Genomic DNA, 25,121 nt, shown 5'->3' with positions numbered 1-25,121 from the left:
TACTGGGGAAAATATCTGGTGAATATTGATTTATTTATAGTCATAATGCAAAGTTTTTCTTGTGAGCAGGAATGGCAATAAGAACCAGAAAAACAGCAGTATGTTGCCCTTAAGTCAATCTGAACACACAAAATCAAATTATAATACAATCAGAGAAATAATTTTTCAAAACTTTCTTTCTTTTATCCTCAACTTCTCTACATTATTTCCTTGAAATAATTGGTGTTCTCACCGGTCAAAAGTTAAAATTGTTGCTGTCTGATCAGCAACAATCTAACATCTAAAGCAGTGATGGAAAATCTTTCAAAGACTGTTGTACTAATTGGAAGAAAAACACAACATGGCTAGAGCTGCGTTACAATCCAGCAATATTCCAACGTTACACAAAATTTAATGTTATTTCAGCTGGGAGGAAGAACTTCCTGTAATATCAGTCGAAAGTTATTTCCTGCTGAGCATGCAGACGAACATTTGACTCATTTCAAGAGAATAAAATAAAAGCACTTAAAAAACATAACGGATTGCAGTTCCACAGACCCGTGGGATGGCCAGATCAATGTCTGCTTCATCAACGCTTTGCTCCTGACTTGTTTATTCCTCAGATCGATTTTAACTGTTTCGCCTCCAGGCATCTGTATAATGTAGAGATGCTAGTCTGGCTCATGCATATGAAAATCTGCATGGCTCTACTGTATAAAGTCAACTTCGGGAAGAGAAGCATGGTTTCTATGTTTCTGTTTTACATGTCATTCTTGCGCCTTGAGCAGTTTGAACTGGATTAATGAGAATTCCCTATAATTATTCTGGGCAGAAATAGAGCCAAAATTGCCTCTACTCTAACAATATGACTGTCAAACTAATACTGTAACTCTCATGAAAATGTTGAGCCAATAAAAGGGATGTTTCCCTCCACCATCTAGTATCCTACAGCTCCACGAGGATAATGGCACATTTACTGGGAAGGAAGAAAATAGCCTCAGAGCTCATTTGGATTTGGATTAAATTTTAGTGAAACATTTAGCAGATGGGTTGATTAAGGCTCTCTTCATTGTCTATCATCAGTGAAGCAGCTAAAGGCTGTGCACCTCTTTAGCACCCCAGATCTGCCTCTTGAACTGACAGCACATGTTCCCTCACCAAAAGACTGAATAAAAAGAAACATATCTTTTAAAGCAGAGGTCAAGTTTCCAAATTAGTATGCAAATGTCACTTTTTGCACGTTTTTGTACTTGCATTTGAGTCTCAACTGCTCCTAAAAACACTCCAAGAGCTTAAAAAAGCACCCAGGCCATTTTTTGGGGAAATAAGTTAATGTTTTTTGGTGTCTGGAAAAGGAGCCATTTCAAAAACCTCCCAGTTGTTGAGTTACAATTGCAAGCAAACCAAGCAGAGCTCCAGAACATTTGGTCAACTGGTTTTTCCGCTGTACCCGCTGAACAGTTGGTGCTGGAGAAGTTAAATGTTTTGTTGTTGATTTGGGAACAAGAAACCACTAGCTACATTCTTGCTGGTTGTGTTGAATGCTCTACTTCTGCTTTTCAAAGATGCACAGTTGAAAATTGCGCATATGTTTGCAGATATTTTCACATGTGAGTTGGAGGGAGCAGCTTATTTTGAATTAAAGTGACAAGACACCCTAAAATAGATTATTCTGAAGGGAGCTCAAAACAGCAGATTAAGATCAATAATTTTGACTAAACAAAACATGGAGAGACATGGAGAACATTGTTCTTTAGTTTAGTCTATGGACTAAACTAAGTCTATGTTTAGTCCGTAGACTTATCCTAACCTGTTCAAGGAAGCAAAACAGGTTACCTTTAAACTGCTGAAGTCGAGTCCAAATTAGAGTTTCGTGTAGCAAGGAGCTTTAATTGGACAAAGAAAAACAGAACCGGGCTTGAGGGTCTCCCAAATGCAATAACCCTTTCATGGCTTTCAGCTGCTCCATCATGCAATTCTCAGGGGGTTTTGGCAAATAAATGCAGAAAGCAAGTCAAAGTAGCAAAGCACAAAAAGGTAAGGAGGGGAAGAAAAAAAAGGAAACAACATTCTCAAAATGACATAACTATCCGAAGCATCCCAGAACTACAGTCTGCTTTTTGCTTATCATTGGAAAATTATTACGCAACTTTATTTTTACAGTGTCTTAATGCAGCTGTGTAGCATGTAAAGCGTGATGTTCACCCCTCAGGCGAGCTATAAATTCCCCTCAGATTTGATTTGATGTGATGAACTGAATGTTTAGGTGAAGAGAAAGCAGAGACACAACTCTTTGGAAGAACTGTTTGGATTATATAACCGTATATCACAGAGATTGTGCTTGTGTCTGACATGGCACGTCAAGCTACAGTTACAAAACCAGCATTAAAATGAGCCGTTCTCTTAACTCGAAGCAGGTGGTTTCAAGATTGTGGGAGATGCGCATCAAAATTAAAGAAGCAAGACCTGCAGATCAAAATCACAGCAGTTCTTCCAGAGTTACGGATTTTTAGAGAAAACCTCAATCCCTGCACAAACAATAAAAGTGTTCTGAAATAATACAAGATTTTTAATCCCAGATCATTTAAAAAATTGTCTCGAACCACGTGTTTACTAGCAAATGCATTGAATCATTCTAATTATTTCATTATAGCTGTGTGGCCTGAAGACAGGAGCCACAGATGATATTGAGTGTCTCTTCCTTCCTCCCACTCATCCTGCAGGATCTCAGCTTGTTCCGTGGGAAGCCCTCAATTATTCATGGGGAAAGATGGTGCTGGATCTTTACATCTCTATTAAAAGTGGAGGTCAAACAGAAAGCATACTGAACCAAGTGGATGCAACATGTAATCAAACACGACGGGTAATCCCAGACAGCAAACAAGACCAGAAACATCATCGAACTCTATTACACTCTTTGCCCTTAAATCTTTGAATAATATAATCTGAAAACAACATGACTTTAAAACACAGAACACTGTCACCAATCCCAATAAATTTTAACCACTGATGATTTTACTACAGACAGTGAAAGTTATGGGGGCAACATGAAACTGCTGCTGCGCATGTTACACAATGGGTTGTTGCTAGGTAACCAAAGAGCGAGTGAGTTAGTTGGTGCCACCAAGCTTGCTTTTCTAGCCGTGAGAAGTTGAGTGGCTAAAAACTTCCCTCTGCCTACATCCCCCAGAATCCTGTGCGGTTCTGAATATCATATTGATATTGATCATGTGATAAGTATTATTATTGTTTTATTGCCCAGCCCAAATACAGTCTTCCTTTTCTTTGCTAGAGGTACAGACAATTAGCATCATATGAAGAAAATCACGCTCCTGAATCAATAGCGTGTCATTGTATATTTCCCCTATTATTTCAGCTTAAATATAAGCCTTTTTCTAATAATAAAAGTTCTGGGGTTCATGGCCAAATAAAACCTTAATCCTGGATACTTGTGATAGACAGATGTATGTATGGGCATGATCAGCAGCAATACTTAGTACACTACGGTGTTTTCATAATGCTTAGCTGGTATTAAGGAGCCAAAGGTTTCCAAAGGAGTCAAAGAAGAAGAAGATATCCCAAAAAGAACAAATTGAGATAAAATCTGGCAACCCTTCACGAGATGAACAGCCGTCTAAAATGCTGGTAGAACCTATTTTTTCCCTTAATTCCTTTATTTTTATTTCCATTTTTTAAAAGAAATGGTCACTGTTGAGTTTGCCTCAATTGTTTGACAGTGACGAATATGGACAGGTATGTTGTTTTTGTGTAAAACTCCAGTAAAAAGATGTAGAACAGAAAATCCAAAAAGATACCATTACAGCTATCTTCTTCTTGAACCAATCTGTTAATTCATCACCAAGCCATTTTTTCCTCTGTATAACCATCACTCCCTGGATATTTTTTCTTTTTGGATCAATCTATGAGGTAAAGTGAAACCTCTGTAGGTCATGAGTCTCTGAAATGCTCACATTAGCTCGTCTGGCAACAATATGTTCAGAATCACTTAAATGCTCTTCTGGTGCACTCAAAGCTCTGGATGCTTTTGTGACTGAACACAGCAAAATGTAGAAGTATAAAGTTGGATTTCTGTCAAAACTGAAGTCAGATAAGTTATTTTCAATGGGATTTCAGCCCAAAGCAACAACATCATGCTGTCCATTAGCCCAGATTCATGCATCTATTCCAATGAATGCTGCCAGCGTTTATTTATGCGACATGTAACAGGGAATACCCATCACATATTTATAAAGAAAAGCGGCACTCAAGTGGTGTTTGAAATGCAAAACATCAGGCTACCCCAATCCAAATGGTTCTTTTCTATGTGAATACAATATAGTGAAAAAAGCACAGTTTCAAACACTGCAGTTGACTGACAAACAGGCACTGAGGTTGTCCGTCCACAGCTCCCCACTCCCTGTTAATGGCTTCAAATCTTACAAGACATCTAATCTTATTCAAATTGCAACCAATTTTAATAACCACTTATCTGTAAGTGATTATCATAGCAGGGTCCTTTCTTTCATTAGAGGTTTAAGATTGTCTCAGTTCAACCTCACCATCATAGTTCAGTCATCTTTGCCACTGGGTCAGTCATTCTGGCAGATTAACGATGGTAATTGGATTCTCCAAAATTTGTCTGATATGTAAAAAGTCGGTGCAAAGGTGTAATAATCCGCCCACATAATATTACTGACGGTGGCCCAACAGCTGCTTTACAGAAAACAGGTGTAATCAGACTGCAGTCAGAATACTCTACTAAACATCTGAGCCCAGAATTATTCATCCTCTCAGCGATCTTAAATAGATGGGTAACTATAAAAGATAACAAAACAGCATATCAGAAATTATTCATACCATTCTCAATAAATTAGTGTTAACAATGTATTAGTTATACAGCAATCAAATTCTTCCTGTAATAGCTTATAATATTTTGATTATCTAATGAGCTCCAAGTGTTTGAGGCAGGAAGTACTCCTTGTCATCTCCCTAATCTTTAAGGTAGGTAAAATTAAAAGATTACTTTTAGGTAGTCTTGGTTTAACAGTTTTAGAGGTTTAATTGAGGAACTAAAGTGTTTACTGACTGTTATTATGTCTATTTAGCATAAATAAACCTTTGAACTTCAGCTTTTTATTTAGGAAAAACTCAGCTCTTTTGCTCAGTTTAGCTGACTAGCTAATTTTAACGTAACATTTCTTCAGATAAAGCAAACCGCCTTTCTTAAAGCAATGGGATCATCTCTCATCATGAGGATTTACTCTTTCATGTATTGTACGGTTCATCTGAAATTAATCTGCATTTACTTAGGACTCTCATGCTAGACAAAATAAGGAATCATGAAAGGTAGCCATTTATTTTCCTTTAAATGAAATATTCCACAATTAATCAGTGCAACGTTCTGAATGGGATTTAATCTTCTGAAACAATTATGTTTTAAATTACGTTCAATGTGCAAATAAACTCTTAGTTTGTTTTAGATAAGAGGAAATGCCAGAGAGCCTCGTCTTGTTCTGGCATCACAGAACAAGAAATTTCTCAAATTGGCTAACTTCAGCCTACTTTTAGCTTATTCACTAGATAATATGCTCACAAATTGTCCAAAGGTCTGCTTTGGATTTGTGGTTCAGACCCAGTTGAAGTGGGCCAGGTGGGCGAAGTCAGACCTGATCAGCCAGGATTGATCTTCTTAATAAGTTGACTGAACTTGTACAAAACTTTTCATATAACGTCCAATTAAAGCACCACAGTTCCATAAATAAAACAGATTCTTAGAGGTTTGAAACTCAATAAAAATCAAAATTTTTTTCATCATCCTTGAAACTTTTGTTACAGTAGGTTCAAGGAAAGAGTAGCTCAAAATAACAAAAAGAAGGAAACAAAATCTGAGTAAATTAAGCAAAGCAGACAAGACCAGAAGTATTGAAGCTGACTCTTCATTGATGATTATTGAAACATCATCGATGCATTGGAGAGACCTACAGTGCTTTAAAAAATGCACTCAGATTTTTAATCAGATATCTCAACCAGATATAACTGTGGTGCGCCTGCATGTCAGGGGGCGACTTTGAAAAGACAAGGCAGTGTGAGCTTTCACACGGGTCTTTCATCTGATTTAAGGGGGTTTGTGTAGGCTTCTGATTGCACTATATTTTATTAACTCCATTTCAGCAGGTGGTTTTGATGTTTTCCTTGGCTTCAGCACCATAACAAATTGGCTCCTTGTGAGCCTTCCTAACTATGAAAGAACATGTCTACAACAAGCCTCATTTTCTGGGCAACCACCGACAGATACTGCATTTAATGTCCATCTTGCTTGTAAACTTGGGCAGTAAAAAAACTAATAAAAACCAAAGCAAGGAAGTAATACAATATTTATCAAGTTTTGTGGCAAAAAGGTGACATAGAAGATAAATAAGGGCTAAACTGAGAATGACAGACACAAAAAAATCCCCCTCCCCCCAGAAAATCGATAAATTCACCTGGGATCAGGCTGATGTTCCATGTTTCTTAAAGATCACTTCATTTTTATCATTAATACACATTAGAGGCTGACCTGCTGTTAGGGTGCAAGGAATAGCATCGTAAGAAGAAGAAGAAGAGTTAAATATGTGGCGTTTCTGGTGTTAAACTGTAGGTAAAAGCAGCCTCTACAGTTAATTAATCCTTCAGTATTACCACCAGAAATAAGATGAATAATCGATACATGGATATTGTAAAGTTATGTTATTTCAGTAGATGATGCAGGAGAATACTGAGATGTTTTAGTTTTATCTGGGGTAAAAATATGTCACCTTTCATAAGAATTAGCAGGATTACAATCAACAAAATATGTTGCAATATGAAATCAGCAGAAAAATATGCAATTAACTCACTAATGAATTGGATTATTCCGAAAGGTCAGGATTTTCTTGATCATTTTAACTACAGAGGAGAATAAACTGATATGCAACGTTTATGTGCATGTGTACAAAATGATAATAAACACATCATATTTATCCTGATGATGTGTTGTTTTCTGTTGTAGAAAACAACAGAAAAGAAACACACGAGTATAAAACAGAGTACAGAGTGTCAGAGGATGTTAGCAACACATATTGGTATATTTTTACATTAGTTTATATAGCAGTTCTTTTCACAGAATTGGGAAACAATTGTTATAAGATTTTTCAGCAGAAGCTATTTTGCTGCTTGTCAAAATGTTCACTGTATTTTGAAAAAAAAAACATTTGAATTTTCACCCCTGATTATTGGACGTCAGGACTGATATGAGACGTGATGTCAGATTTTATTTCTTTTTTACATTTTAACCTAAGCTGGTTTCTACCTTGCTTACAATCACAATCAACAACATGAAAACCAAAATGGCTGCTGGATAGTCATCACGTTGTGAGCTGTAGGAGGAAGAGTACTTTAGCCTGATCAATGACAGATATAGATTAGTTATCACGACATGCTATCAGCTCTAACCCCCAGTTAATGACACCTGGTCTAAATAGACACAACTCCTTTTACGCCAGAGATTGCAAAGATCAAGATTTTACAGATTTGATGGTGAGTGACCTCAGATGAGGCAGGGTAGTTTGAGATTTTCATCACTACTAATACAGACTGAACAAAGCCTGTAGAGGGGTAAAAGGGAGGAGCTACTTTAACTCATCAAAACATTTCATAATCTCTATAATCATGGCTGTAAAATTAGTTACTATGAAAAGAAGACATGAAATCACATCTACAGCTGGAGTCCAATGCTTCGAAAATGTGCTGTAAATGCAATTTTGATCTAATAAAAGATCTGTTCTTCATTAACCTGAAATTCAATACTGGTCCCAAAAACATTAGAAACCTCCCTCTGTGGATGTGGGAAATCTGGCTTGTGCTGCAGAGAAAGACAACAAAAACATCGCCTTAAGCTTGACAGACTCGCGCTGCACTTACAGCATCAGAGAAGCAAAGCAGGCCTCGGTAATAAACCTCGAGTTATGATTTATGAGTTATCGCTGGGGCATTCGCGGCCACTTGCTTGTATGTCACGAGAAACAATCCAATTTGAGACAAGAAATGGAGAGCAGGCTCTGTACTTATTAGATTGACTTCTCAATTTCACCGTCAGGAGAAAATAAGACTTAAGCGTAAGCTTTTTCCCATCCAAAATATGAAAAAACAAGATAAATTCAAAGTGATGTTGGAGGAAAGATGGGAAATACGTGACTTCTGATCTGCTACCTTGCAGTGATTTCCCCCCTCCTCGCTTTTTCTTCTCTTCATCTGACAGTGCCTTTCCTCAGAGCATTTCCCCAGAGCCTCAGCTCAACCTGCAGAGCTGCTATGTATGGCATCTGTTGAACAAAATGGGCTCTCATAAAAATGAGCCGGAAAATTGATGCAAGGAGGGGGATTTCTTTTAAGCAGGTGAAATTGAGGGCCAGAAACATAAAAAGAGAGCGGAGAAAGGCTAAGAAAGGATTAGGAAGGTGAAACGGAGAATTTAAGAGAAAAGCATGCCGCCTTCTTCACTCTGTTACCGGGTTTAATTTCATGCAAAGACATTTGAGTTTTCCGTGTGTTTTTTTGTATTTGCAGATATGAATCCTACAGTGAAGTTTGCAGCTCTTGCTAATGAGCATACTGGGAGGCCTTGTTGTTTTGTTGAGTGCTTGAAACATTGCAACGGAGAGGCTGGGGCGGGAAGTTAACTCGAGCTGTCAAAAATAAAATCTTTCAATCTGGGTTAATTGCTCAGGGAGAACGCCTCATCATTATCACTGGAGATCATTTGTTTTCCCCTCTTCTTTCTTGATATTCATGCCATTTCATTCATGCTGGAATTTTCTCTTTATTTTGCACGAAACATAAACATGGCATTGTTTAGGCCATTCCAGTGGTGTCCTACTTCCCACAGAGTTTCTGTTTGACCTGAAACCATTTTCTGCTTTCTCAGCAGCATCCAACATGCCGAAAAAGTAGAAATGAATGAATGTGATCTTCCAGCAGGTTAGTCTGTTGTGTCTTGATTATTTTGCAAATAATGCTGGAAAATACTTAATTCTGTATTTTAGTGTTTGCGATAAGCGAGTTTCCAGGGATATTTGTTGCATCCAGAAATGTTTTGAAGTCTTCAGTCATTGAACTCAATACAAACACAAGTCAATAATTCTTTTTCTTTTTTTTTATAGGAGAGGGATTCTGCTATCTTTTTAAGTTATTGCCATCCTCTTAACTTTGACACATACAGTAGACTTTTACGACCAATAAGTCCAAAAATACTGCGGTTAATGACTCTTCAATCATTCATAACAAACCTGGACGGTTACAGATTGATGCAGACGCTGCATCAATCCGCCCGTTGATCTCATGCTCCATTTTTCCCTCATTGGTGAACAAGATCCCGAGATACTTGAACTCCTCCAGTTGGGGCAGGACATCCTCCCCGACCCGCAGAAGGCACTCTATTCTTTTCCAGCTCGTTTATTTATGCATGTATTTATATAGCTATGAATTTTTTACTTTATTTATTGAGATGATAAAAGAAAGAGCCTTGAACACATTGATCAACAGGTTTTGCATGCCATTAAACACTTTCTCTCTCTTGGTTTTCTTATCCAGGGTGTCAGACACACCCACACACACACACACACACACCCATTTTGGTTAGATAACTAGTGTTGGCAAACTTTGAAGAAGGCTAATATGTTGATTCGTGACAATAACACTGTCACAGTACTCATGATTGACAAACACACACACATTTGTGAGGTAAAAACTAAAGACAATACTTATATGTAAGAGTTTTTGCTTTATAAAATATTATTACTCAGGGGTGACACTTCAGTGTGTATGGTTCATAAAAATGTTTTCCTGACAGTCACAGTTGGTAAGAAACAAAGATTCCCATGAAATTCCATAGGAAATGAATGCGGGTCATTTTGACCCACTCACGGAAGAATGGGGTAGTAATATAAAACATCTTAAAATGTATAAAAGGTAAATAAAAAATTTTAATTGCATGATATCAGTAACATATTTTTTGAGAAATACCTGGAATAAGTGATGAAAACTTTTCATAACAAAGATATTGCAAAAAGGTGACCTCAGCGGGTCAAAAAGGATCCACTTACGCATCAGAGGGTTAATAATTGTTTGTTTTGACTGAAATGGGGGCGAGGATCACATTACACACTGAAAAGCTCGTTCAGGAAAGAGATTTTTGATCTTTCAGCAGTTCTTCCTCTGGAGGGATGGCCTGATTTATTTCATTTTTAATTAACAAATGAAGGGCGTGGCTGGATTTGAGTCTGTTTAAACCTTTGAAGTGGATTGCTTGGTTATGTCAGCAGAGAGGTGCCATCACTGAATTAGAAACCACGCTTATGTAACCCTGACAGACTAATACAAGCATCAGCAGGGTGAAAATGTGAGAAGAAATATGCTTCAATGTAAACTCTAAAGCTGTTACTACAAGGCTTTGTTCTATCTACCCATCCATACATACTTATCTCCAAAGGTCATTGGGGGTCTACACCCCAAAATATTTTACTTCCCCATCAGCTTTAACTATTTCTCAGCCAGTTCTCACAAAAAACGTTTCTTGTAGAATATAACATGGGACAGAGATTAACCAGATTTGTTTAAACTACAACTTGAAGTTAATGATTGTGCATGGACTTTAGTTGCATCAGTTTATGTAGCGTTTTACAATACTCCAGCCAATACAAAATAAAAATGTATCAGTTTACTAATGTTGAAATACTGATAGTGCCTGAGGGAAGGCAAGAGCCGCTAGGAAAAGCAGGGCTAATGTTTAATTAAGGCAAAATGGGCTTGATGTTTAATTAAGACAAAGCTAATCCATCCATTATGAACCTTGGAGGGATTATTATCAAGGGAAGTAATTTTGTGTTTGATGAAGTTTTAGCCATCAGAAGTGACTGGAAATTGCGATCGCTGCTCGAGCACCTTGAAGCGAGATCAAGTGGAGAGACTTTTCCAAAATGGCAGCAGACTGGAAATCACTTCGCTGTGGTCACTCGGTCAGCAAGTGCATCGTCTTAGAAACAACAGCAGAGTGTCACTTTCACTCACTCACACACACACCCACCATGCCTGGGACTTCCTTCTGGGCACGCTCTGTTTAGTCCACTTGGAGTGAGGGGTCAAATGGTAAATCAGCTGGCGGCAGATCTTGTTGGTGGATTTGAGTGACTCAGTCTCCTGCAAAAACACAGAAATACAACTGAATCACACTCTTGAGAAACAAAATACCTTTGAAACCACACGCACCATTTCAAAAAGACGGCCTTTTTTCTCCGACTTTCTCAAAAAACTAAATCAAACTGAACTTTTCATGTTTTATGTCAGTTAGGATTTGCCAAGTTATTCCTGTTGCTAAATACCAGAAAAATCTCAATAACGATAAACAATAACATTGTTGTTTTTAGGCCATTTTTAAGTAATATAATGGTAATGGAAAAATAATAATGCAAGAGTACATTCTGAGAGATCAATAAACTTTCAATTCTAATGAATATTTAACACTGAAACTGGAAGACATTTTAAATATCTAAAAGAAATCAAACAAAACAGAAAATAAAATGAATTTAAAAGTCTTTGTAAACAAAATTGTCCTTCAAAAAAGGACTAATTGAGACCAAACCACCACACTGAAGACTTTTATCATCCAGGTTTTGGTAGAAAGAGTGAGAAAAAAAAGAGAAACAATAAATCGTGCAAATGAAAATTATTGAGTTTGTCTTAATTTATCATGCAATTAATTGATTTATTGATTATTGTGACAGGCCTCTGTCTGATTGACAAGCCCCTGACCCCATAAAATATATAATATAAAAACCTTGTTTTAACTTTGTCTTAATATGTAAGACAACTTCAGATATTTGATATTTTAAGCCTTCCAATAAACCCAATTGAAAAAAACTCCTTCAAACATTTCATCCAGCAGACATTTCATCACAGACTTTAAGTGTAAAAGGTTGAGCTGAACCGGGTGAATCTAATTAATGCTACAACTCAATGACAACGAAAGGGCAATGTCGTAAAAGGGGAAAAACATTGTTTAATTCACCCTGAGGAAACTAACGGCTCCTGCTGCTACTTCTTCTCACAGCTGACAAACTGAACAGGCTCCAACCTATTCAACCACTTGAATGATCAAGCATAAAGTCACTGGGAGTTTTTTCAAAGGATCCAACGTCTGGATGGATCCACACAGCCTATCGTGTGAAATAATCTAGTGAGTGAATGCAACTGAATTAACTCAAGTCTGACAACAGACTCGACAAATTAGGTTTGTCTTGACTCACAGTACGTGTTTGGATATTAAATCTATGTGATTCCTGGGTTGTTGGAAAATGTTGGTGACAGAAGCAGCTGCAGGGCCCTGAATTCAGCCTCTCTACACCCTTGTCACGTTTGACACAGTATCTCGCTACGGGTCGGTGGCCAGTCAGGAGCTCACCGCTGCCAGTCTTTCACTTTCCTTCCCTGACTCCTGGGCTTCTGCTTCCGAAGCAAACAGGAATAAAATGGAGTCTCCTACAGACTTTATCATTGGACTTGTGTCATCTTGTCTTCAGACTTTAAATCTTTTCCTTACAGCAATGACATCTCACCACAAAGAAAGATAATAGCTTCACGCGATTTTTGTCTTTTTGCAGCCAATCTGAGCAGCTGTGCCTCTGTTCACACACCCAAGATCGAAATGTATCTTGAATTTTAACGCGTCTGATTTGTATGCTGCGCCGCAAGTGAATGAGCTCGGCTGCCAGTCTGGACGAAACACAATTTACTTCTTAAAGAATCAGTGGCTCCGTTTTAGTTTCCGACACGTTGAAATGAGGATAGTTGCAGAAACACAAATGCAGAAAAAGCTTAAAGAATGTGATGGCCCGCTTTCAGAGGCAGCATTCAGGAATTAGGGGAGTTTTCTTGTTTTGTCTCTCCACTAGCCACTTGTCAAAGTCCTCAGAGTGTCCTCACTGTTAGTGCCAAATCTCCTCTGACCCAGTAGCTTGGTGGCCAAGAAGCTTTTTGACTTCAGCACAGCAGCTGGCAATTTTTCACAGAGCAAAGAAAGACCAGAGCACTAAACAGGGTCACAACCAGATATAATGCTCTCTCTGTTCCCTTTATCCATCCTTAGCTGTCACTTTATTTTTTAAAGTGAGTACAACTTAATTCATGCATTTGGGAAAAGCAAAAAATGCAGTTTTCCTTTGATTGGGTTGTAGTGGATTATCGTGTTCCAGTAGTTCTGTAGTTAACCAGACGTAGATGAACAATACAATTAAATTACTGATTTTAAAGCCTGCTTAAGAACCTCGATTTTACAATAAGTGGTCATCAGTGCAACATTTAAACAATCTGAAAAGCTGCAGGTTCATACCCGTTTTGGGCATTGCAGGTCCCGGGCGAGACTGAGCAGCAGCTCGTGAGAAATGGGGTCCACCAGGTTGAGAAAAGCTGCGTTCTTGTACAAAATGTCGTTCAGTGATGATCCCTGCAGTCCCAAATCCTGAGGGGAAAGAAAAGACAGAAATTAAACTCTCACTTAACTCGAAGCTTAATCTGATTAAACCATTTGTGAACTTTACAAATTTTACCAGCCGATTTGAGCGCTTTTTAGATAAAGACTGATCGTAAAGAGATTTCCAAGCTTTTCTTTTATTTTCTCCTTTCATCTCAGCTTGTTATCTTCATGCGAGGAGATAGGGATTCCCCATCTGTTCAGAGTGCTGCACAGCTCCATCGCACACAGTACCAATGTACATATGAAGATAATTTCAAAAGCTGAGAGCCATTTGAGAGCTGCGTTTAAGTGAGAACAGATGCAATATTGTCATACCTTAATCAGATAATACAGTTTTACTCTCTGGTGAAGAATAAGTGTTTTTCTTCAAGGATTGAAGAAGTTGAAGAGTGATTTAATAACACCAGAAACCCAGAGGCTTATGAATTGTATGTTTTCCTCAGACTATATCTGTTTACCCCAATAATGTAAATAGAGCATGTATGTAGCATGAGTTTGTTAGAATACATGATGTTTTAAGACAGGTTGAAGCTTGTTTTTACAGAACAAGCAAGAGAAAAGACATGAAACAACACAATTAGCTGAAAGGTTTGTGGGAATAAAAGTTTAGAGGAAATTGTTTCTTTTTAGGCGTAAAGCTTAATTATTACTTTCCTAATCCATGCAAACCTAAAAAGGGCTTTTCCTCCCTCTCATTATGGACATAACTGGTTTTACCAAACATAAAGAGAGGAGCCACGTTTTCACCAGTCCATCACGCGCTGGTTTATGGTTGAAACCAGAGGCTGCGGCGCTGCTGAATAAATGTCGTCAGCGATTCTTTGAGCTGAAATGCTTTTGAAATGGCAGGCTGGAGGCTAAACATCTTCTATATGTGCTGACTGCCATAACGCTTTGGGGGCACAGTGGAAACAAAGACAAAAACTCCCATCAGCAGTTTCTCCTCCTCCAGCTTCTGGGCTGATTTATTACAGCCGAGATCAGTGGGATTCCCTGATGCTGGAATATCCTCCACACACAGGCCACCACATGTGTGAAGAAACTGAAGCATTGAGGATTTTTATACAGCGCCTTTTGATTATGTAAGTGCCTCATTTGATCCGCGCCGCTGCTGCATCACATTCTTGTGCACAGATGAAAAGACACCTGTTTTAAATAAACAGGGAGATCTGATTGCATTCACTGACTTCTCATTGTGAAAGCATGAAATGTTCTGCTCTTTGTCCCCGACAGGAAGCTTCTGTACTCTCCTCGTTAAAGCTGCACATCTGCAGGTTTGAATAAGGAGAGCATCTCTAAACCGGAGAACATCATCCCACACATGCGGTTCATTAGAATCCAGAAACATATAAAGCCTAATGTAATAAATCCCATCCCACAGGTTTCTGCTTCGATGAAAGAAATATGCATCAGCAGTCAGAAGATGGAGGTTCATTTAACTCCATTTTTAATAGATTTATGGTCCTCTGGTTCGACTACCTGATTAATTGTTCATGACTGGATGACTTGCTGTTGCGATCCGTTAGTAAATGACATCAGAACTAAATGCATAAAATCCAGAACATATGCGGCGTCAAAAAACATAACAGCTAATCTTTTCAAGAAGTTGTGATCTGGTCAAAAATGAGACTGCAAACAACTTTTAGGACTGTTTTTGTCTGGTTGAAAAAAACAAAAACAGAACGGGAAACTTTCAAAATCTGTCTTCTCCATTTAAAGATCACAGTCCGTATGTTCAAACTCACCGAAGGAATTCATATCTGACAATTTATTCATGCATCTAAACTAAGATCTATACGTAGGATTTGATGATGTTTCAACAGCATCAAATCCAGTTGAAACAAAAACCTATCAATGCTTCAGTGGCTTGCCGTACATAAATTTACCAATATAATGACAACAAATATAATTTTGGAGTATTTGGAGGGGCTCAGATGATGATTGATCAGCTTTGGTGATGTTTCCTGCTTATGTTTAGGTGACAAAAAAAAAAGAAGCTCAACCCAACTTTAAAATATGCCACAGTATAAAATAAAGTCAATGACAAAGTATAAACACAAAAACTACTTTTAAACAACACTACTTAATTTAAGCCAATGAGTTTGAATTAAGAACTCCTGCAAGAAATATTCTGGAAACAGAAACTGTTTAATCTAGAACAGTACAATGTGAATATTTTGAATGAAGTGAAGTCCCGTTGATAAAAGAAATGAGCTTATCAAGGCTTTTTATGGGGCGAGTTTTGCTTCCAAGATTGACCAACGTCAATCTTTTAAACTCCTTCAGTTTAAAATCTTTTAATAAAAATACCGCAGAAAGTGTACATGTGACAGTGGCATTTCCCAGCTGTGTTACATACAGTGATAAAGAGCTGTTCTTCCCACAACTGTTGCTGCGCACTGCAGGTCAGCAGGCTGATAGGAAGAAGACGCCGACTTTTTTTCCTTTTACAAGACGGAAACATTTTGCAGTTGTGAAAATTACATGTATGGGAAAATAGAGCTGCACAATAATTAGAATGAAGATTTCCCACAGAAAACTTGCTAAGCCCGGTGGCTGGGCACCAGGGCAGTCATTCATTCAGCGGGCCGTCGTGTTATTGAGTTAAAAAATGTTTAAAGTTGACAGGAACTTTGAAAATATCACTTGATAATTATGTGTTATTGAAAGATTGGGAAATTAATACTTGAACACCAACTATAAAGTCTTAAAAATGCAAACATTTTAAAACGACTTAAATAAATAAGCCATGCTTAGCCTGGTGGGGGCACAAGTTAAGCCTGGCGACCCGCCAGGCTTAACATGCACTGGGGGAAACCCTGGACAATGCAATGTCACAATCTCAAACAACTGCTTGGCTGCAATATTCAATCTCTGCTTGTCTGTGACATATTAGGTAAGCTGGATGGATCACAATATTCAAGAATAAAGCAATATTACCCATTGATACTTTTTTATTTTATATTGGCTTTCCTGTACAACAGAAAGCAACTTGATAGGTGATAATATTAAAGAATTACATCAACTGGTTTGAAAACAATTTGATGTAAGGTTTATTAAAACAAATAAAATGCGACAGCTTTGCTTCATTTGAACTGTAGCATTTTTGCAGCTCACTTTAGTCTGAAGCTTTATTCCAATAAACACTAGCCTGTGCTTTGTTTACCAATTGATGTCTAGAATAATCCCAAACTAATTAACGTAATGGTCCAGAAGTCATATGCTTGACGAAGATTTAACACTGTTAATGGTTCCTGTTTGCAATGACTTCCTGTGTGTGAAAGAATGAAAAAGGCTCCTTCATCTGTCATCTCAAGGTGATTATCTCCACATTCATCCATTCCTGGGAGGAAAAGCTGCCTTACTGCTGGAGAGTTGCAACAGGAGCTGTACCGGCACTTTTTCACCCCCCATCTTGAAGTGTTATTAGTCAGACACTTGGCTTCAGCCCAAACAATGTAGCAGCGCTCTGGCTTCACCTCGCCTCACGATGGAGGGAGCAGTTGTGCTTCTTGAGCATCTTAAACATGGTGATATGGAGACGTATGAAACAGAAGGCAGATCCGATATCCCATCTGAGATTGAACAGATTGCAGAGCTGCTTTAAGATAAATATATAGATATATATGTCAGCATGAGTTTTGTGCTAAATCTGTGCAACACCTATGGGTTGACATTTTTTAAATTTCCAGTTTCCTGTTGTGCATGCTATCTGCATTTGTATAAAGTTGTTTAAGTCAGAGTATATGTGGAGCTCTTCTGACAGGGTCCATCTCAATCAATAATTAGATTTCTCAAACAAACAACAAAAAAAGACCAACTGATACCCATTAATTCATAAGAGTTAAAACTGAGATTAAAAATGCAGCCAGTGTATCAGAATTATAACTTTCAAGACTCTTTTCCCACCTATAGTTAATTTGTTTTGTTCCAAATCAGCTAATAAGTTTGTTTTTTGATGGGTTTTTAAAATTATTATTATTAGCTCCAAGCAAACTGAAACCAATCACAGGAAACCAGGTGAGACCGTTCAGTCTGGTTCTTCTGCTAAGGGCACATCAGACCAATAAACAAATCTAAATTACAGGTAGCAGATGTTCTAAGCTGGTAGAAAACAAGGATAATTTATTCATTTTATTACGTTGCTTCTGGGTACTATTCCAGGTAAAATGATCAGGTAGCACACCGAATGAATTTTGAGATCTCTTCAAAGCTGCAAAGGGCTTTATGTTTAATGAAAAATAGTTTATTAGTCCATTTACTCCCACAAAGCAAACCTGGCTTTGAGAAGGAGTTTGTGTCAGGCTAGCAGCAGACGCTAGCAGACACTAGCTGTATCCTAGTGAAGGAAGGAAAGAAACCTCAGGTGTGAAAACACGCTAAGAGAGCAAGTGAAATCGCTTAAATGAGTTTTTTGACATGCGCAGAAGTTTGAGTCCTATTTCTCAGAAAGAGAAAGGAAAGTTGTTGAGACAAATACGAGTAATTTAAATTCAGACATCAAGCACTGTTCTGGCAAATTGCATTGCTATTACCCATTAGCGTCCCATGGATGAGATAATACAATCTTATGAGGTTCTCTCATAAGATTGTATTTCTATACATGAATATATTTCTATGTCAATATACATATAATACATCACTTGAGATTCCAATAATGTATGAAAAGTAATGGTCAACTCACTGTTCGACGCCTCATATCATTGACAGAACAAAGCCATCTTCAACAAAAACTGTCTTTTTACATCAACAAGGGTCCAATTAATTTACTTCAATAAAATAGTTGGTTTACGACAAGTCTTATGTCCATAATCCAACATAATTTGCTGTTGAAAGCCTTTAAAATGTCATATATGGGTCTATTTCTCACAAAGTTTTCCTCATACTTCTATTAGCATATTATTTTCTATTAGCATATTAATTACTGGAGTTCCCAAACTCCAGTAATTGGAGTTTGGGAACCAGTTTTTTTATGTTTCCCTGCAACAACGCAACTGGATCAAATCACAAAGTAGTTAGCAGGACTCTGTAGAGGTTATATGCTCAGAAAGCTGTTCACCCCATAGATTCAGGTGTGTTGTTTTAGAGATGTACGGAAAACGTGCAAGCACTCCAGCAATGGAGCGAAAGACCCCAAATGTTAGCAAAAAGAACCATGATACTGCGTTTCCTCATTTTAGGAGTTGCAAATACGCACAGAAACCAATCAGACATAAAAATCTAAGCCAGTCAGTTAAATTTAAGATAATTGATCTCCACAATTTGTTTCATCTTGGCTGGAGGGGGGCGACTGGAATCAAACTGTGACTTAGACATAACCTTTACCCTCTGCAACTCAAATGGTGCAGAATCGACTGCAAAATCTGTCAAAAGCCGCTTTCCTGCCTTCATGTTAACTAAAGCCAGCTGATTAGTTTGAGTCTTGTCATCAACTCAAAGACAAAACAGAATTGGTGGGATTTTTTTCTTAAGAGCACTTTTTAATATTTGTTTTTTAAATCCAACATTTCAAATCCAAACAGCTCTGTGTTTGTGTCAGTGTACATTTATTAGAAAAAAAGGGATTTTTTCTATAGAACCATTAAAAAAAAACTACAGTTCTATGCAACAGGGTCCCATAAAAATCTTGAATAAATCCATGTTAAAAGCACAGCTGAGCTTAGTTAAACTGCTCCACTTTCTTGGGTTTAAAGATGCATCATTCATCCTGGATCCTTATTCACACCTCTAAAGGATGCAATATTAAACACAATAAACAGGTAAGGAATCTTATGCATTAAAAGTTGACCATTATTTCCAAAACTGACTGAATTTATGTCAGTATCCAGACAATATAGGTGTTCAAAGGTTTAGCAGAAGAAAAAGAAATAGGTTTAATTTTGTAGTAAACAAGGACAGCAAATAGTAAATGATTAAAATTGTTTCACCTTTCAGAAATGATCAACAACGATGCACCTAGATAGCTAACTAAATGCAACTGTGTGTATAATCATTTGGGGTTTGTGTGTCTTCTGAATGCAAATATTTTAAATAAGGTTCATAAAGTGTAAGCTACTCTAGACTGTAAGAGGAAATTGTTACAGTCTTTTATTCTATATAAAAAACAAAACAAAAAACACAGCAAGCAAAAACATCAGAAACGTTTGTGTCCTGAAAACTTCATTTCCTTGTTTTTCTTTTTTTTTTAAAAAAAAAAAAAAAGTATAAATAAGATTTAAAGGAAGCTAACAAATCATAATAAGTTCCTACCTTCCTCAGTAGTTTGAGCACTTCACCTGCTTGCTCAGTCTTGTGCTCCCGGAGCATCCTCTGGATCTCCCGGACCCAGGCCACCCGTCTGACATACGGGCTCTGGTTGGTTTTCCGCAGCATCCCCGGCAGCTTGTCGGACTTGAGCATCAGGGATGTAAACAAGAAGTCTCCGCCGCTCCTGCCGCCACTTCTCTCGTCCTCTTTGGGCAGATCATTCCGCTGGTGCCTCCTTTTGGTCAATTTGCTCTCAAAATCCAGACTTCTTTGTCGGGTTAACTTGGAGCCCATCACTCCAGGGAGGATGTGTCGGCGGCAGTGGAACTGAGCGGGAGCGGGGCTTGTGCAACACGCAGCCAAAACATCACACCTAAGCTGCTCCGTATGGGACTGGACGCGCATCAGACGTGTGCTTGAAAGTTGCAAAGCTGCTTAGAAACGCGCTGCAAAAGCACATAACAGTGCGCTGTCCGTGTCGCCGACGTCCCCTGCATGCATCCCTCTCCATGCACTGCCTGAGCACTCTGGCATCCTTTGCCTCCACTCGGAGCTTGAGCTCTTCTCAGCCAATCAGACGGAGAGCTGCTGCTCAGCTTGGGAGCGAGAGTCATGCAGCAGACTGTTGAATGTTGTCAGATTCGGTTTCCCACCTTTCCCCGCATCATAAGCAAGGGAGACAGGTTGTTTTTCTGGATGCTCTTATAGGATAAAAGTGCAGCTTTTAATTTTTTTAAATTTATTTGTAAAATTCATGTTTGCATTCAAATTCAAGCAATAAAACTTTTTGACTTTCAAATGTGGAGATGAGAAGGTAATAACCTGTCTCAGCATCAGTAAGAAGTTTTTCTGCCTTTGCAACATGCCGGATATGTCACGTTGTGTGGGTGGAGATGGTGAGGCAGGACGCTTACACCCAGGTAGAAGTAAAGTGATGGTTTAATGATGAGCCAGTCCGAAATACAAACAGTCCAACAACCAGGCAGCACGGCAGAACAGAATCCAGGGCTCAGCACCGATAGCAACTGGCGAAACGAATGGACGACTGACAAACAGCTAGACAGCACAGACGACAACAGACGACTGGCTTGACACACGACAAGGACCCGACAAAGACACAGAGACACAGGTGACACTAAATACACAGGAGGTAATCAGGGAACGAGACACACCTGGGAACTAATCAAGGGGAGACAGAACAACACGGAGACTCAGAAACAGAGAAAACTCAAAATTAATACACAGAAAAACTCAAACCATGACAGGATAAAAAGACACTTTTTTATTTCCTTCACTCAGTCTTTGCAGGTGATGTTGAGGGTTCGTTTGAAAACTGATTTGGGTTCAACCTAAATGTTGTGGGAGTAACTTAAATAGTGTGGTGCACCAGTACAACCAGTTGGTCCAGAGTGATTATATAAGTTTCTAATGAGCTCCAACAGCCAGTTTCGTCTTAGTTGTTTTCAGAAACAGCTAATTCATTATGATTACCGTATGAATAACTTAGCTTGAGCTTACTTTCTTCTAAGACTTGTTCTTGATTTTGTTTGGGCTTTGGTCCTGACTTTATCCCAGGGATCAAAACATAATGATTAATTGGTGATAAAGACAACATTCAACTTGTTTTTCTGAGATTTCTCTCTCTCTCACATGCAAGGGTTCTTTCTCTGACTGAATTGGTTTTCTCCACGTACTCTGGTCTCTTTTCATAGACAAATTCATACATTTAAACATGAGGTCTTCCAATCAATTATTACATATTAGATAACACATTATATCACTTTTATGCTAGTATTGTTGGTCACCTTTAAACACGGCTGGTGCCAAATTGTCCTTATTGGAAAGAACTGGGTCTAGAACCAGAAAAGCTTCAGTCCACATTTTATTGACTGCATGACATTTTGTTCAAACTGCGACTGAAAACTGACATACCTTTAATATTACAGAAAACGCAGTAAATGTAAACTTAAAATAATATCAAATAATTAGAAAGTTAGATAAAAAAAAATCTATTGCAATAAAATAAATGACTACTACTGTTACTCAGACTCATCTTCCTCGGATTCAAACTAGTAAAGATCAACACAGACATGACGGACTTCTGCAGACTGATCGCCAAGAGAAGATTTTTGGGACGTAGAGTGAAACAGATACTTGAGTGGATTCATACTGATGTAAGGTAATTTAATGTAGCTAGAAACAGGTGATTTCTGTTTGGTTGCCATAATTACAACAATGCAGTTTGATCTGCTGTGTTAAATGTTTTGTAAAGAACCAAATGTTTTGTGTCAAACAAATGTAAAATGGTTCTTGCATTTGCAAGAGGTGTCTTCTGCTCTGCTGGGATAGTGGTGATGAAAACTGAGTGGATCCCAAAGCAATCAAGAAAAACTGTAACGTTTACACAAAACCCCGTACATTTCTCTAAACAGCTCATACAAACTGCACCAACGTAAACAATATCGTCACTGAAGTGTCAGGTTCACCTGGAAAAAAAACTGTTCAATAATAATAGAAAATAAATAAATAAATAATTTATTGATCCTTTAGAGGGGGGAAATTTAGTTTATCCCAGTATTGCACACAATAACAATAATAAATAGCAATCAGTATATAATGATAGTCCTAAGAACACACATATTGCTCAGTACATTAAATATATAATCAACATTTAAAACGCACAACTCTAGAGACTGAATTATACAGTCTGATAGCCTCGGGCAGAAAGGACTTGCTGTGTCGTTCTTTAGCACATTTTTAGCACACAATTTGGGAGACTTTATAAAATTGAATAACATTTGTTTGACATATTTTGACAACTATTCCAACATTTTTGTAAAATCATAAGCGGTGAAATACTGACTATTAGTTTCACAGGGAATTACTATTCAGCATTGATAAGTAGAGTTAATTTCTTCCTGACATGACATGAGCGAATGATAACGGTACAATATAGCAGAGAATATGTTGTATGGAAGCGTTGATGGAAGTCCAAAAGGATTTGTAATTTGTTGTAAGGAAGGAGGAATTACTGCTGTGATGGACTAAATGTTGTGGAGCTTCAACTAATAGTTATTAGATCAGAGAAATGTAACGAAGCAATTAAAAAAATCACAAACTGTAGATTTCAAATGGGTGAACAATTAGTGTTTAGCGTTGCCTCAGAGCTGGCTGAGATAGACAGATAAAATGACAGATAAACAGATAAATCCTTTTCATTCTGACACACTTTTCCTCATACTAAATAATTGTAAAATGCAAATTTTGAAACCCGAGTAATGTTATTTTTTTGTTTTGTTTTGCGAAAATAAATCCACCAGTGAAGCCAGGAAGAGCACAGGGCTCATTCTAATTCGTAGTGTTGCATTTTCCTGCTGATAAGGTTACCTTTTGTCTGTGCCGCTCTGTTGGTTTCTTCTGAGCTGAAAAACATGTACTTGTGATACATTTTACACAGTACAAATATGACCTGTAAGGGACATCTGTCATTCCTGATAACGGCGGCACAAAGTGAATTGGATACATCTGCAAAGGCATTTGTTTCTGCAATCAGTCACAGAAATGTGGCTGGTGCTCTCTAAAGGAAATAAAGTTTAATGCTCTCCAGTTTTATCTGTAGGTCGGACCATGCACTGTTTCCTCAGATTCGCTCAGTCAAAAAAAACATTTTTTAAAACTCAAAGAAAATCCTGGCACAGGTGTGAGAATACCTAAAGCTAATTTGCCCCCCACACAGCTTCTCTACTGTGCACTGTCAAGCATAAAGCTGGCATGATATTGATGTGTCTGTGAATACCTGCCTCCTGCACAGGAGCTGATTTACAGTGCAGCCTCCTGATTGCCTTTGCACCATAAGCAGCACAGATGGATGTGTCAGGATGTTGTGACTTCTTTGTGTACAGGATGTAAACTGTGTTAATAAGGAAGCACACGGAGAAACACACAGGGGAAGGAGAAGAGGAAAACACCTCTCTGCCAGGTTCTCAAGTGTTAAAAAACCTGAATGTATTGTGGTAAAAATAAGACTGAGATCAAATACTTCCTTCCTTTCATCACCTTTAATGTGACATTTATCCTGTACAGTTCAAATGAAAAGCAAACAAATCTGCAAAACTGAAAGTTTGCTTGGTTTGGAACTACAGTTGTCATGGTGGGTGAAAGCCGGGTTACCCACATGCAAGAACACACCAAGAGGAGCGATATGAAACAACAATAATATTTATTTTGGTGAATGGAAGAAGGGTCAGGGGAAATAGTTCTGGAACCTGGGACTGGAGGAAACTGGTCGTCAGACTGTATATGAGAAAAAGCGGAGTGAGACACGGGATGGTTCAAATGGAATAATTCTGAGACTCTTTCGTAGGATGCTTACTTGAATGCGGAGGTTAGTATTGTCGATGATGGCGGCTGGAGAAGTGAGTTACCGTCGGAGAGCGAGCAGGTAAGCCTTGCAGCTGGAGAGCAGGGTGAGCTGGCTTCCGAGCGGAGTTTCGACAGTTAGCCCCCGGAACATGAAAGGCTGGCAGGCTCAGCCAGTGGCGAGGCACAGAGGATCCACGGGGAGGGACCAGGGAGGTAGGTGCACGGAGGAAGGCAACCGATTGGTAATACCAATGGCGTCGTGAGGAACACAAGGAAATCCAGGGGGAAGCGCTTGTCCACATCCAGGAGTCACAGGGCGATCACAAGGAAATCTGACGGGGAGAACACAAGGAGCGATCAGAACACAGGGAGCGATCATAGAAGGCTTTTTCCTAAGAAAAACGTCTACCAGTGAAGGCAAACACTCAGGCACTGGAGTGTCAGCTAGGCTGTCCTTATGAAGCACCTCCGCAGCTCTCGAAAATTAGACACAGGTGCGTCTACAGGTTGGCCGCCACACTTCTCCAGGGGCTCCGCTCACTGGTGACATCTGATGGCTGTAAAAGGAAACGCAGCTTCCCAGAAACAAAAAAAAACCCAGGACAGAAGAAGAAAAGAAAACAAAATAAAACAGGAAAAGGAACCCCAACCTAACAGTACCCCCCCCTCAACGGACGCCACCTGGCGGACGAGAAGAGGAGGAGGGCCGAGAGGCGGTGAAATCCCTAATAAGGGAGGGGTCCAGGATAAAGGAGCCAGGAACCCAAGAGCGTTCCTCCGGACCGTAGCCCTCCCAGTCAACGAGGTACTGGCGACCCCGGCCACGCCGACGGGAAGCCACAATCTGGCGGACGGAGTATGCCGGGTGACCATCAATAAGACGGGCGGGAGGAGGGGGTTCGGCCGGAGGGCAAAGATCACTGGAAAGGACCGGTTTAAGCTGGGAGACATGAAAAGTAGGATGAACACGTAGGGAGGAAGGAAGGCGGAG

At 38.8% G+C, this 25,121-nt stretch overlaps 1 protein-coding gene across 1 annotated transcript in view; it reads right to left on the bottom strand.

Annotated features, from left to right (window-relative positions):
• The window catches only part of lrrc75bb (leucine rich repeat containing 75Bb), a 35,213-nt gene extending 14,837 nt beyond the window's left edge, over nt 1–20,376 (bottom strand). Inside the window, exons 1-3 of the mRNA XM_032569606.1 lie at nt 19,772–20,376; nt 13,379–13,507; nt 11,078–11,190 (exon numbers count right to left, since the gene is read on the bottom strand). Of these exons, the coding sequence (XP_032425497.1) occupies nt 11,078–11,190; nt 13,379–13,507; nt 19,772–20,173 (644 nt within the window). The 5' untranslated portion in view covers nt 20,174–20,376. The remainder of the gene's footprint in view (nt 1–11,077; nt 11,191–13,378; nt 13,508–19,771) is intronic.
• Between the last annotated feature and the right edge of the window lie 4,745 nt (nt 20,377–25,121).

Source organism: Xiphophorus hellerii, chromosome 8, assembly GCF_003331165.1.
Source record: "Xiphophorus hellerii strain 12219 chromosome 8, Xiphophorus_hellerii-4.1, whole genome shotgun sequence".
NCBI classification, from domain to species: domain Eukaryota; kingdom Metazoa; phylum Chordata; class Actinopteri; order Cyprinodontiformes; family Poeciliidae; genus Xiphophorus; species Xiphophorus hellerii.
Note: the sequence above shows the minus strand (reverse complement) of the source record. Positions and strands in the feature narration are given on the sequence as shown.